This window comes from Poromitra crassiceps (genome assembly GCF_964638095.1).
Source record: "Poromitra crassiceps genome assembly, chromosome: 20".
Lineage (NCBI taxonomy): Eukaryota > Metazoa > Chordata > Actinopteri > Beryciformes > Melamphaidae > Poromitra > Poromitra crassiceps.
The window spans coordinates 23,355,000-23,369,999 of NC_139637.1; the positions used below are offsets into that span (position 1 = coordinate 23,355,000).

Consider the following 15,000-nt stretch of genomic DNA (forward strand, 5'->3'; position numbering starts at 1 on the left):
CACCATGACTTCTGCTGTTTCATCTGATGGATGGAAGTTCACAGCTTTCCCATCAAGCTGTTTGGTTGCCACCAGCCAGCAGGGCCAGCAAGCAGTTCAGCATCACTGTTGAGCCTGCAGCTCTAGTAGGAACTGAGCAGCGTGAGAAAAGAGGAAGCGAGGACTGACATAATGAGCGAGGTCGACCGGACCGACCGACCGACTGACTGGAGGCTGGGCGGGCTGGACCACACCGGACCGGACCTGCTTTTAGACAAAGATGACCAACCGGAGTCAAATCTCTGCTTTGTCCGCAACATTTATGACAGCCACTCCTAAGATGGCAGTGAGTGATATCTCATTTTCTGCACGTTTTATTTATGCTCGTGTTGTTTTATCGTGTCATTCTGCTTGCTTCAATATCGGCCTGGTTGGAAAGGAAAGGAAACGGTAGCAGCAGATTGTATTTTTTGCTTGACATACGGTGGTAGCCTCGTTGTCGGATGTCCTCCTCACCAGAAGATAATTATGACTCTGCTCTCCTAACTTCGTCTAACATGTGTTCCTCTTCATCTCGCCTTCACTTGCCAGGTCCACACATTTGTCTTTTTCTCGAGACTCCCCTCTTGGATGTCCCCCCCCCCCCCCCCAAAAAAAAAAAAAACATGTCTCTGCTCTCTCTCCGCTATATCGACACACTTTCAGTTTCTCCTTCTTCCCTCACTCGGGTTTCACGTTTCTCTCGTCTTGAGCTTCTCCATAACCCCTGGTTCTTCTCGCGGAGGCAATAACACACTGTCAGATGACAGATTTGTGTTGCAGGAGCCCCCTGCAGCCAGGGCCTACAGTACCATGCAGCTCCTTTTGTTTTCAGCTATCAACACATAAAAGTGATTGTGAGCTGCTGCGCCGCCCTGGAGGTAAGTAGAGATTAGCGGTGTGTGTGTGTGTGTGTGTGTGTGTGGTGGGGGGGGGGGGGGGGGGCAGGACAGAGCTTCTGCTACAGGCGGTTAGACTCTTAATATTGCATCGTGGGGAGGAGAGCACCGGAATTATATCTAGGTCACTCGTGGCCCCAGCTGGGAGATTTTAGAGAGGGGGGGAGAAAAGTTTATTTTATTTTCTGTCTTTCATTGGTTCGTCATCGTCGTAGTGCCGATTATTCGCTATGTTGAAAATAGTCTTTTGTTATGTCACACAGTGTGTAATAAATGTGTGATGCTCCTCACACATTTATGTAACGGCTGCTTTTCCATCTGAAGAAAGGTTTTCAGCAGAATTCACTTTGAATGCTAGTTGTGTGTCTCTGTGGAATAGATGGATGCGAAGAAGATGAGGCAGGAGGTAGAGCTGCAACGATGAATCGATTAGTCGATCGGCAGAAAATTGATCGACAACTATTTCGATCATCGATTAATCGTTTTGATTACAATTTTAAGAGAAAAGGTCTCAATTCTCTGATTCCAGCTTCTTAAATGTGAATATTTTCTGGTTTCTTTACTCCTGTATGACAGTAAACTGATATTATCTTTGAGTTGTGGACAAAACAAGACATTTGAGGGCGTCATCTTGGGCTTTGGGAAACACTGATCGTCATTTGCTCCCATTTTTTTACATTTTATAGACCACAAACAACTAATCGATTAATCGAGAAAATAATCGACAGATTAATCGATTATGAAAATAATCGTTAGTGGCAGCCCGAGCAGGAGAGCGCTTTCGCTGGATCGCTTGAAAGGAGCATCTGAGGCTTTTAGCAATGTCCCTGTTCAGAAAGGGGGAGGGATTGATACTCGTATCAACTTGTATATTTTGTCTCTAACTTATCCCCCTAAAAGGCTATGGGATATTTCCTCCAATTTGAATAGCATCTATCCAATGTTTTATTTATTTATTTTTAACGTCACACAGTTGTTGACATTGGACGCGCACTGCAAGATGTTGGCCAGAACTCTTTTTTTTTTTTACAGATTTGGAATACCATGCTGAAAATGTCTTCTCAAGTCTCACATAAAAAAAATAAAAATAGATTGAGAGCCCAGATCTTGTAAATTGGGCTAGGAAGGATGGAAGCTGTTCGCAATTATTCCAAGGCCTAGTCTCTGGACAATGGTATTGGACCTCTCTGGGTTTTTTGGAAAAACCTAACACCTTCCTCATCATCCCCTTGAATAGTGCACTTGTTGTTTCAACCAACACTAACATACAACACTTTGGCACTACGACGAAATGCTCAACTGTGATTCCTTTATATTGATAATATACCTGCGCACCTTGCCATCTTTTCATGGCATCCGCTCTCTCTCCGGTGCCGTTTAGGTCTTACCCAAGAATAACTTTCTTCTTTCTTCTCGGTGAAAAACGTTGGACTTTTTACGGCTTTGTAACCCATCCAAAGAAATCAGTGGTAGCAGCGGGGCGAGGAGCGGCGTACACGCTGGCGTTGAGGAGCGGCGTACACGCTGGCGTTGGGGCAACATCCTCGCAGCAGCAGCAGCAGCAGTGGTAATGGCGATAATAAAAATGGAGTGTATTAAAAGGTGGTGAAATGTTCCACATGGCCAGTGAGTGATGAGGTGTCAGTATGCAGGCGCTTGGCTCTCCCAGGTTTCAAAGGAAAGCTGTTGGAGGAGCGGATCGGTCGAGCCGCAAAGGGACCGCTCAACCGCCTATTGTTGTTTGTCGGGGGCATAGAGGCGTGATTTCTAACCCCACATAGGATAAGCAATAACCACGCCCTGTGGCGCCGGGATTGGCCAGGACCATTGAAGCTTGGGACTAAAGCACCTGGGGTTTTTCATCTTTTAAAATAAAGATGTTTAAAAAACTATTGCTTGTTACATTTTCAGTGCTGTACCTTTTCTCTGGGTAAGAATTGAGCTTGAAAAAAACGATATGATACATTATATTATATGAGCTATGAACGTGAACACAACACCGTTTATATTATTGCATGTTTTTGTAGATTGTGTACATTGTGTAGATTACAATTATTATGCTTATTATTATTATTACTATGCTAAGGAAGGTAGGTGACCATAATTCATTTCAATGTCCGCTCTCGAAATCGCTGTCCGTTCTCAAGAGCTATTCAGTTGGTTCATGAAATCGCTGGGCTGCGTGCCCTCCAGTGTTGCTCCTGGCCAATCCCGGCGCCACAGGGCGTGGTTATTGCTTATCCTATGCGGGGTTAGAAATCACGCGGCATAGAGAGCCACAGTGAAACGTCACTTCCTGCTTCAGCACTGTACCAGAGGTTTTTCACCCGCCATTTATTTTCCCCTAGACATTTCTTAAAATGCTTATAAAAATAGTTGTACTTGTTCAAACCAAACGTCTCAGATATATTTAGAAACAGGAGAGATCGCATAACATTTAACTCGGACCAAAACGTAAAGAAATTGCGGATTTAAAGAAAATATTTTTTCGATGTAGTTTTTTTTAAGTTTGGGTCCGAGTGAAATGTTCTATGGTCTCTCCCAATTCTAAATATACCTGAACTGTTTGGTTTGAACAAGTACAACTATTTTTATAAGCATTTTACGAAATGTCTATGGGAAAATAAATGGCGGATGAAAATCTCTGGTACAGTGCTGAAGCAGGAAGTAGGCGGCCACTTTGCCTCTCTATTGTTTTGCGAAATAGCTCTTGGGCCGTAGCGGAGCATTTAAAAGTTATTGCCAGTGTGTCATGCCGCGTGTGATCATCACAGCAGCAAGAACAAAACAGGTAGTCATTGATGCTTCCCGCATCATTTTAAATACAGTGTCGCTGCGGGTGGGGTCGTCCCCTCAAGGCATGCCGCGCGCATTCACGCTAATATCGGCTTGTCTCCTTGACTGTAAATATTCGTATCCCGACTTCACCCCCGCTCACTCGCTGCCTGCGTCAGTGCTGCCGCGGTAATGACAGGTTGCGTGTTTGGTTTTTTAGCGTATTGTTTGGGTGCTTAGTGCTTCTTTGAAGTTCCTATAACCCAGTTCAAACAAGGTCAAATCCCCCCCAACAAGAGCCTGCTGCTCACAGCACTTTTGGAGGGAGGTCTTCTTCACGATCATCACGTAAACATGTGTTCACCACCAGTGTTGGGCAAGTTACTTTCAAAATGTAATATACTACATATTACTAGTTATTTTCATTTGAAAGTAATAAGTGACTTTACAATATTACTGTCTGTGTAGAGTAACTCCTTACTTATTACACTACTTTGACATTACTTTCACCAAAACAACAGCAGCAACAGAATGACATCGCTGCACCAGAGCCATCCCGAAAAATAATGTCAACCACCTTGAAGTCAGTGTAAACAATCAAAAATTCTAAATGTTATTTGCATAAAAACAGTTTGATTAGGAAATGATTGTATCTTTATTTAAATATGTGCTTTGATTAAATTTTTTTTACTCAATTTCTAACTTGAGTTACTTGACAAAGTAACTGGTAAAATATTACTGAAGTAATAATTTATATTACCGAGTTACTGCTAAAAGTAATATATTACATGTAATATGTTACTTTTGTAATGAGTTACCCCCAACACTGCATTTGGAGGAGGTCTTCTTCACGATCATCACGTAAACATGTGTTCACCACACACACACACACACACAAAGAGTGACAGTCACCGCAAATATGGTGTTTGAGTTGTTGTTACCTAAGAGTCTGGCATTTCCAGTTGCGTTTGAACACATCAGCTTCTCATTCCGATGTTTTGAATATCTGTGGACGTTTTAATGAATAGGTGGCGGTGAGTTGTAGCGGTTTTGTTGCAGGTAATTTATGGCTTAAGAGGAAAGAGTCAATGTAGTGTTCTTCACTGCAATGTAAACAAAGCCATGACACGGTTTAGGTAGAGTACTTTTAAGGCCGTTCAGCGCTGCTGGATGCATTCAGCACAAACATCACCTGTTGGCTGTTAGTTGGCCCGTACAAAAGCAGCAATGAGAGTGGCTGTAACCCACTCTGTGGCATTAGTATATATTCATCTTGGTCGCCTGCTGCGCAGAAAAGTGACTGGTGGACAAGTCCGATTTAGCTGCTGGAGGGCGTCCAACTCCACTGAGAGATGAATTAGAGCAGGGAATCAGAGCCTGGGTTCTGAGGCCCGGCCGGCTAATGCCTTTTCCAAATGATGCTGCCACCTTTGGCCCAGATCATTCTCATTCTTTTGATGCCTCCAGTACCGATGATAGCCGTGGCCGGAGGCGTAATGCTTTCGGGTTGTCCGTCCGTCTGATGCTTATTAACGCGATATCTCAGGAACGCCGTGATGGAATTTCTTCAAATTTGGCTCAAACGTCCACGTGGACTCAATGATCAACTGGTTCGATTTTGGTGGTCAAAGGGCAAAGTTCAAGGTCACTGAGGGGGGGTGAGGGGAAGGGGTGGGGCTAGGGAAAAGGGGCCATAGCTAGGGATAGGAAGGTCGTAGAGAGTCAGGTTTCGATGGGTGGGTAGGGGGAGTGGCTGGGCGGATGTGGGTGGTTTAGAGGTAGGGGTAGCACCATTTTCCATGTTGAAAACGATTAGCCATGTTGTTGAAGTGAGGTACCCCCCAAACTCTGCCTAAAGTGCCATAAGGCTGAATGGCCACAACACTGCGCCAAGGTGGGCTTCAAGGTATTTGTGCTTGTATGATTCTGTACAGCAGTGGTTCCCAACCACCGGGCCGTGGACCGGTACCAGACCGCAACGCATTTGGTACCGGGCCGCGAGCCCCGTCCAATTATTATTATTATTATTTTTGACGTTTTAAATAAACGTCAACTTGAAACTATGTTTCAACTACCACACAGCCTATAATATTATAGCCTATGTTTATAAAAAAAAAATATATATATTAAAATTGACAACCGGTCCACGACTTTTTTTTCCATCTATCTACCGGTCCGCGGCACAAAAAAGGTTGGGAACCCCTGCTGTACAGGCATGGGTGTAGACTGCAACTTGCCTAGTTGGCAAAGGCATACAACAGCAAGGCGGTACCTCCACTGGATGACAGATATACGTAGACCAGTGTTTCTCAAACAGTGGTCCGGCGGGCGCCCCCTAGTGGTCCGCGAGTAGATTTCTATTTTTTCCCTTTTTTTTCCTCCCACTATCCAATCAGAGAAATGTTTACATTTTCTGGGAAACTCAAGATCAGATCACGATGCCAATAAAGGACTATATGTATTTTTTCACCATGAATCCAACGCCACCACCCCTGACTCTCTCCGACTTACGCTTGTGGAGATACGTCCACTCTGCCTGCAGGGCTACAGGAGAGAGACAGAGTACAGCGGGTGGTTGGGAGTTCCAAGTTACTGACCAAATACTCTATTCAGTAATTGCTGTCATAATATAGAGCCATTTAACACTTATTTGAACACAAAAACATCACTGAATGCAACTTGAAGATGGCAAAAGATAGCCTATTTGACTTTGGCAACATTGTGCATTTATTGAACTTGAAAAAACTTTCTTTGAACTTTGAATATATTTGAACTGAACAGGTAAAAAAAGGTAAATGGACTAACTAAAATAAATTACATATATATTTTTTATATCGGTTATCTTGTTTTCATAATTGTGGGAAGCCAAAAATTTGTCATTTAATTAGCCTTTAATTTGTAATTTACAGTTGAAGTAGTAGGCCTATTGTTTTTGGGGATATTTTGGGAGTTAGGTGGTCCCCGAGTTTTTTTTCATTGGTTTAAGTGGTCCTTGGTCTGAAAAAGTTTGAGAAACATTGACGTAGACAAAACCCCCAAAAAAGGCAATGAAAATAACAACCACAAAAAATAGCGAAATAAATTCAATAAAGTCAAAAATAAGTCACTGGGTTGGAGGAGCTTCATTGTCCGCCTGACTCCCCAGACAGTAGCACTGTTCCAGTAACTATTATGGGATGTCGAACCAGGTCAGGAATTGGTCGCACAGTGTGAACCACTTCAACCACTTCAGTTTCATCTTACTTGAAGTTCCCCCCCCTCCCCATTAGGCGTGACAGGAAACTGGAAGGACCACTCTCAGGGTGTTACATCTGTTTCCCAGGCAGCAGCTCAACAAAACATGGCCTTGCACACCACCACCAGCAGCACCACCACCACCAGCAGCACTCTCACCACGCAGCATGACAGGAGGGGAGAGAGAGAGAGAGGTGTGGGCAGTGCTGTCAGCAGTCTCAGTGAAGCATGCTATGCTCAAGGCTACGTCTCTCTCTCTCTGTCTCTGCTGTCCTGTCTCTCTCTCTCTCTGCCATCCTGTGTCTCTCTCTCTCACTCTCTCTCTCTGCCATCCTGTGTCTCTCTCCCTCTCCATTACTCAGCAGCACGGAGGCGAAAAGGTGTGACTGAACGCTCATCACACTGAAGCCTCCTTATCCCTCTTCCAAAAGAACGGCAACTGTCCAGGCATGAAAGTTGAAGAGGTTGAGGAGACAAGAGAGAACAAAACACAGGACAGCATGTAACTAACAAACAAACAGGGTTCTTCCCACACATCCGGGGGAAAACCTGGAAAAAAAAGTTGACCAATTTTCCAGTCTTAGAAGTCTTCATTGTCTTCATTGTTTCGATGAAGTCTTGTTTTCATTGAAGTCTTCATCATTTCGATGTGTTTCCAACACATCGAAAATGAGAGAAAGAGCAAAATGTCCTGGAAAATCTTGTGTGACTTGGAAAATCATGTCAACATTCTCCTATTTTGCTTTAGCTGAGAATGAACTACTAGGCTATCAGAGCTCCGCAAAAACGGATAACATTGCCATCTGAAAAGGCTAAAGGGCTGTTCAAGATCATAGTAACGTTCAAATGGTTAGGGTTAGAGTTAGGGTTAGAGTTAGGGACGAGTGTATTTTGAATAGGCTCCCCTCGGTTATGTTGTGGAAACGCTGTGAACGCACCCCGAAGTCATGTCACATGGTAGCACATGCAGGTTGGATGACATCATCACTACAATTAAAGTGGCTCTGAATAATGTAAGTGACGTTATCCTTCAGATGTAAATATTAGGGACGGCTGGCTGGTAACTGTGGTAGTTTTTTTCTTTTAGGTTTATACAAGAACGCATCCAATCTTAAAAGTATTAATTCCCTCGCAGTAGAGTACATGTACATCTGCAGGTGTGGATTATTCTATCATCAATTTGTCATCATCTCTCTAAGCATGTAAGAGATGATTGAATAGATACGTTATAGCCATAGACTGCACGTCTTTAAATCAGACTTCCACAGAGAGGAACATATTACTACTATTATTATTATTATTATTATTTATTCATATTAATATTATTATTATCATTATTATTATTATTGTTATTATTTCAGAACACACCACTCTTTTTTAACATCTTTTTATTGGTATTTTTCAATTAAACAACAGTGCCAGAGCAGTGATGGCTTCTTTAAAACAAAATTGCAAAAATGAATTCCAAAAATATAACAAGTTCTGCACAGACACACAAAAACAAAGGACAAACAGTTATGAGTTATGAGTTATGATGGACTTAAGTTACATCATTTACATCATAACTCATGACATTACATCAGCTAATGTTACATAACATTTATTTTCTTTACAAATTATATATATATATACGTATATTTTGGCCGCTAAATAGGCGTAAAGCTTACCTTTAGTGCTCATGTGAAACCTTGTATCAAAAAGAATATCTTAAATCCAATCAATCTTTGAAACAAAGCCAGTAGTGGTGCGATAAAGTATCAATGGTTGGTGTCATAATTGCCATTTTTTGGTCATGTTATTATTATTATTATTATTTTTGAAGTACACAGCAATGGTTAAACATAATTTAACAGCATATAAAATGTATGAGATGCAGAAAGCCATTGCAAACCCGTGGCATTTGACCAACCACAAGATCTAAACCTATTTATAATAAAGTCCTGTATTTTCCTTAGTGTGGGCAGGGGTTTGACAGCGTTCATCTACCACCTTTTGTGCGTTTGATCTCCTCAAATTAGCCTAAGCTGGTGTTTGACATCATCTACTTTCATATATTGCTACATAGGCACTGCACAAATACGGCTTTTCAACAACCGCTGTGATCCTTCAGTCGAGCTCAGTGCTTGAAATGAAACATCTCGTCTGCCTCAGCGGCACTTCAGACTCGTTGTTTCCACTTTGATGGATCGCCCGGCAACAGGCAAACAAGACAAAAAGGTGGAAAATGGTAATAACCTAATTGACTGACTTTTGACGGAGATCTTTGAATAGCTGTTCCCATCAGGTGCGCCCTTCATGTGCCTAGCCGGTGGAACATAGCACACCCAGGTGGCGTCACACACACACACACACACACACACACACACACACACACACACACACACACACACACACACACACACACACACACACATTCACGTGGACACACAGGCTTAATGCACTAAGTAATTTTGTCCACCCCCACCTTGTCTGTCATCCCAGCCTTTCAACCCGGGGGTGTGTTCGACTCCGTTACACACGTCCACAGCCATGCGCTCACATGGCACGGAAACAGAGCGGAGCCTAAAGGCTTTGTGGTTGCCTAGCTGCCCACCTACTCAGCCCGACTCCGCCCGTCCTCACCTGTTTTGGATGCCTCAGAAAGACCAAAGTAGACCTAAAAGTGATGGCATTATCCTCCCTGTACATGCAAACCTCAAGTGTGGCTGTTTGTACTTGTAGGATCGTCACAATGGGTGCTTCAGAGCAGTTTCGACCGGGGTTTTGGAAGTGCCAATCCATCATTGCGCCCACTTGCTTTAGGACACACAGGATTTTGTTAGCTGGTTAAGTCCCTTACCTCCTCCACCGCATCTGGCCTAAGATCAGATCCTTGATCTGCGGTGTCTCTACCTCTGCTTTAGATTTTGTTAGCTGGTTAAGTCCCTTACCTCCACCACCGCATCTGGCCTAAGATCAGATCCTTGATCTGCGGTGTCTCTACCTCTGCTTTAGATTTTGTTAGCTGGTTAAGTCCCTTACCTCCACCGCATCTGGCCTAAGATCAGATCCTTGATCTGCGGTGTCTCTACCTCTGCTTTAGATTTTGTTAGCTGGTTAAGTCCCTTACCTCCACCGCATCTGGCCTAAGATCAGATCCTTGATCTGCGGTGTCTCTACCTCTGCTTTAGATTTTGTTAGCTGGTTAAGTCCCTTACCTCCACCACCGCATCTGGCCTAAGATCAGATCCTTGATCTGCGGTGTCTCTACCTCTGCTTTAGATTTTGTTAGCTGGTTAAGTCCCTTACCTCCACCACCGCATCTGGCCTAAGATCAGATCCTTGATCTGCGGTGTCTCTACCTCTGCTTTAGATTTTGTTAGCTGGTTAAGTCCCTTACCTCCACCGCATCTGGCCTAAGATCAGATCCTTGATCTGCGGTGTCTCTACCTCTGCTTTAGATTTTGTTAGCTGGTTAAGTCCCTTACCTCCACCGCATCTGGCCTAAGATCAGATCCATGATCTGCGGTGTCTCCATCTCTGCTTTTCCCCTGTATGAATATTAATCAGAGAATGGGTGTCCGGGTAGTGTGGCGGGTACTGTAGATTCCCTGCCTACCAATGAGGGTCCCATGCCCCCCCCCCCCCCCGTGTTACCTCCGACTTGGGTGGGCGTCCATACAGGCACGATTGGCTGTGTCTGCGGGTGGGAAGCCAGATTAAGGGTATGAGTCCTGGTCGCTGCACTAGCGCCTCCTATGGTCGGTCGGGGGCGCCTGTTCGGGAAGGGAAGGGAACTGGTGGGAATAGCGTGATCCTCCCATGTGCTACGTCGTGCCGGTGAAGCTCCCCACTGTCAAAAGAAGCGGCTGGGCAACTGCGCATGTGTCGGAGGAAGCATGGTGCTAGTCTACGGCTCTCCCCAGATCGGCAGAGGGGATAGAGCAGCAGGGGGAGGGAAAATTGGGGAGAAAATGGGGTAATCAGAAGAAACATAATCAAAGAATAAAAACACCAAAGGTGACTGGACTAGCCACTCTCCAAAAAAACAACTGTTTGTTTGGTCCCGGATAATAACAAGCAAATACACGGGCAGCAGCTTAGGGTATAATTCTGTAGCTTAACGTGTTTACATTTAATTAGCCTCCTTTTTTTACGGTCTTTCTTTTTTTAAACGTACAGCTCGTTAAACTGATTCGAACCTTTTAACCCCAACCCCCCTCCCCACCCCTCTCTTTGTTCCTCTGTCCTCCTTTAGCTCCTGGAGTACGTTGGCAAGGGAAAGAGCATCATGGACGTGGGTTTGGCCCAGGCGCGCCTCCCGCTCACCACCCGCTGCCACTACTACGAGGTGGAGATCGTCGACGCCGGGGAGAAGTGCTACATCGCTCTGGGCCTGGCGAGGAGGGTGAGCTTTCTAGGAACAGCGACTCACACACAGTTGGAACGCCATTACTACACACACTAACCCGCAGTGGAGAAACAAATTACCTCCCCCACCCACCCACCCCCACACCCCCAACCCACTTCCCCTCCCTCTTAGATCATACAACCTAGACACAAAGACACACAATGTTCACAGTCCATAGCATAAGTTATTAGCTCATGGTTAGATATTACTTTTTGAGATGGAGAAAGGCCAGTAATAGCAGTTTAGCAGAAGCACTAGTAGTAAAAGTAGTAGCGGCACATTCGTTTGTTTGTTTGTTTATTTGGATCTCTTTTAAGCCCAATTGGACTATTCTTCCAAGAGTCCATAGCATAACATGTAATACAATTAACAGAAACATAATACAATAATACAATACAAAAATCTGAAGTTTGAAGCTACATAACAGTACACTCAATGCAAATACAAAATATTTCAAAAATTACAACAAAATGTCCTAATCCTAATATACAAAACAAATACCTAGAACATAGAATGACCTATACCCACATTTAAAAGTTACAGTGTACATAATCAAACTGAGCATATCAGCATACAAAGATTTACTTCCAGTGTTCTTTAAAAATGCCTTTTATGTTTTGTTTAAATAATCGTTTTGGTAAGTTCCTAATGGGCTCAGCTAAACCATTCCACAGTTTAACAGCACAATAAGAAAACATTATTTCCCCAGTTTCTAGCCTAATCTTAGGTAGTACATCATCACTTGTGCTTGCTGCTCTGGTGTTGACCAAACCAAATGTCTGTCTTTCACTTGCTGGAACCTGCTTTTCAACAGCTTTGGCCTCTTTTTGACCTGAAAGTTATAAAATGAATGCAGAACACTTCGTAAGCCTTCACTTTTTTTATTGAACCTTTATTTAATCATTAAGAACAAATTCTTATTTACAACGGCGACCTGGCAACTTTCTTTCCCGTTATCCAGCAGCTTAGGCTCCCTGCTCTTTGGATCTAATAGCCTCGCTGCTCTGGGAAGATGAAACGCCACCAAGAGGAAAAAACAATTAGAGAAATTTTAACACCTCTCACTTTGAGCCCTCATCTCTTTTTCCAAAGAATGCACACACATGCGGTTCCCATTTCAACATTAGCACTGCAGCTCTGCGTGCTACTATTACCGCAATAATAACCCCGCTTTGAAGAATAAAATGGAGACAAATTATAGATGTTTTGGGGGGGACTGGATCAGACTGATACACGTGAAGAGAGGCATAAAGTGACAGCGGACGTGGGGGAGTGAACCTTTTGAAGGGAATTGTGATCAAAACAAGACAAAGTCTAGTAAGTAAGTATAACAAAAGCAATCGTATAACAAGTATAACAAAAGCAATCGTCAAAGATCTTGTGATCTAGTCGAGACAGACTTTCGACTTACATCGAAAATCTGTCGGCACGCTCCGTCAAAAGGGGTGTAACAGCGATCGCACACGTGCTGCGCTTCACCTCTTCAAAATGAAGTGAAAGTGACCGGTGTGTAGTCAACACTTACCATTTTCAGCGTATAGCAAGTTGCTACTTGCTACTAGCAACGAGCTAGAGTTGTTATTGTTGTTTCATGGCGACGGACGGATTTGAGAGCGACACGCAGGGAGCGGAAAAGAAATCCATTAATAATGGGCAGAGCCGGTCGGTTGGAGCCAATGGCAGAGCTTGTAGGGAGCGGAAAGGGATTTTCTTCCGCTGCCGACCGCGCCTCTTGAGTTCCTGTTGCACCACATTGAAACGGTGCTGCCCCCAGAGGTTAGAGATTTTTTGTTTTTGTTTTGTTTGTTTAACCGATGGGTTAAACAAAACCCCAGTAGGTCTGCACGATATGAGGAAAATCTGCGATGTGCGATAACATTGTTCAATATAGCGATGACAATACGACTTGTGATAAATAAACAAATATTAAAGTATGCATATTAGGTATACAGTTCCTATGTCTTTCTGCTTTAATAATGCTAACATAGACCCCAAACATAGCCTATGGTCACTGAATAAAGAAATGAAATACACACTGACTCTAGCTGAAACTACACACAGCGTGTTTGGGCTTTGGCAGAGGGGCGGAGCGCACTGTTGCAAGGGAAAGGTGTACGCTGGATTTACAACACAAGACAAAATGGTCAGATGCTGAGTGGGAATGCATGACGCATGTAAATAAAACCACTTTTGTGATTCATTGCGTTTCAGGCAGTCTTTGCGATGTGTTTATTGGGCGTGTTCATATTTGCGATGACGATGAAAAGACGATTCATTGTGCAGCCCTAGTTCCCAGATTGAAGATCTTGCAACTCATCACACCAAATACACAGGGATGTTTCCAATCCTGCTTACTGAGAATATTTGACACCACTGAAGGACCGATCAAAACACGTTGACAGGGAGGAATACTTAGTGATGGATGGATTCTCTAGAAAAAGCCTATTTGCAATACATTTTGACTCAACTTAGCAGCTATTTTTCAGACTGTATGGGGTCATGATTTGTGAATTTTTACACCCCGTGGGTTTAGCCTTGAAAGCGTTATGAGTGTGAAATATTAGCGAGTGCCAAAGCCGAGGCCTGTGGAGAGCAGCCAGCACCATCTCTCCCAGGGTCAACGCTCTGCCCCTTTTAATAACACAGAATAAGAAGCTCTGCCCCTTTTAATAACACCAAATAAGATCTGCCCCTTTTAACTCATTGAGTGCCAGCCACTTTTGGAAAACGGATGCTCCCAGTGCCAGCCCTTTCAGAGCGTTTTCAGTGATTTCTCAAGACCCACAGAATATTGTGTGATATTACTATAGCCGTTTTCCCACATGCGCTTTGTACCGCTAAATGACCGGAACGTGGTCTAATGCCTGCATGTGGGAAAGTCGTTGTTCCGGTATAAGCGCGACCCCGTCGTCGCGGACATTTCACCAGTTTCGAGCCAGTCAGAAGAGCGGTATGCTCTTAAGGGCACACAAGTGGGAAACGGGTCCAGTCATTTTCCGCGACAGCGGTCCTTCAATCATGGGCGAGGTGTAGCCTACACACGTTGCTTAATGTTCCAGCGGGCATAATCTAATCATTCGCGCACATTAAAGCAAACTGGCGAAATGATCTTGTGATAATAAGAGCAGTATGTCAGCTTGCTGATTTCCGAAGGCGAAGGCAAGCCCGGACACATCAAACAAAGCCAGTCTGTAAAAAGTGCTTCAACGCGACGCAGGTGAACGGATAAACATCGAACCAGCAACTATTTCTCTCAGACACGGATCCCAACTTCTTCAAAGTGCATCATCTAATCATTCGCGCACATCAAAGCAAACTACTTCCACATTTCGCTTCCTGCATTTGCTTTCTCTACATACATACAAGCTCCCCCCTCCCCCCGCCCCCCAACATACAGGCAAATTCGCTGCTAGATTCCCACATGCGAGCGTGAAGGTGTGAAGGGAAATTCAGGGAAATGTCCAATATTGACTTACAGGTAATTTTCCGGTACGCATGTGGGAAAACGGCTTTTGTAAACATCGAACACGCCCAAAGAACGATGAGACTCTTGTATCATCAGCAAAAAAAAGTTTATTGATATCATTTTCCGTTCTTTAGTTATCAGCAGGAGAAGATAGGTTGGTTTCACTAAAAACAGACGTTTCAAACTAGAAGCTGAGATAATGAGCCTTTTGTGAAATG

At 43.8% G+C, this 15,000-nt stretch overlaps 1 protein-coding gene across 1 annotated transcript in view; it reads left to right on the forward strand.

Annotated features, from left to right (window-relative positions):
• Nucleotides 1–15,000, forward strand: part of spryd3 (SPRY domain containing 3) — a gene marked incomplete at its 5' end in the record, with an annotated part of 72,479 nt that overhangs the window by 25,042 nt on the left and 32,437 nt on the right. The window contains one exon of the mRNA XM_083656843.1: nucleotides 11,164–11,313. Coding sequence (XP_083512969.1) covers nucleotides 11,164–11,313 — 150 coding nt within the window. The remainder of the gene's footprint in view (nucleotides 1–11,163; nucleotides 11,314–15,000) is intronic.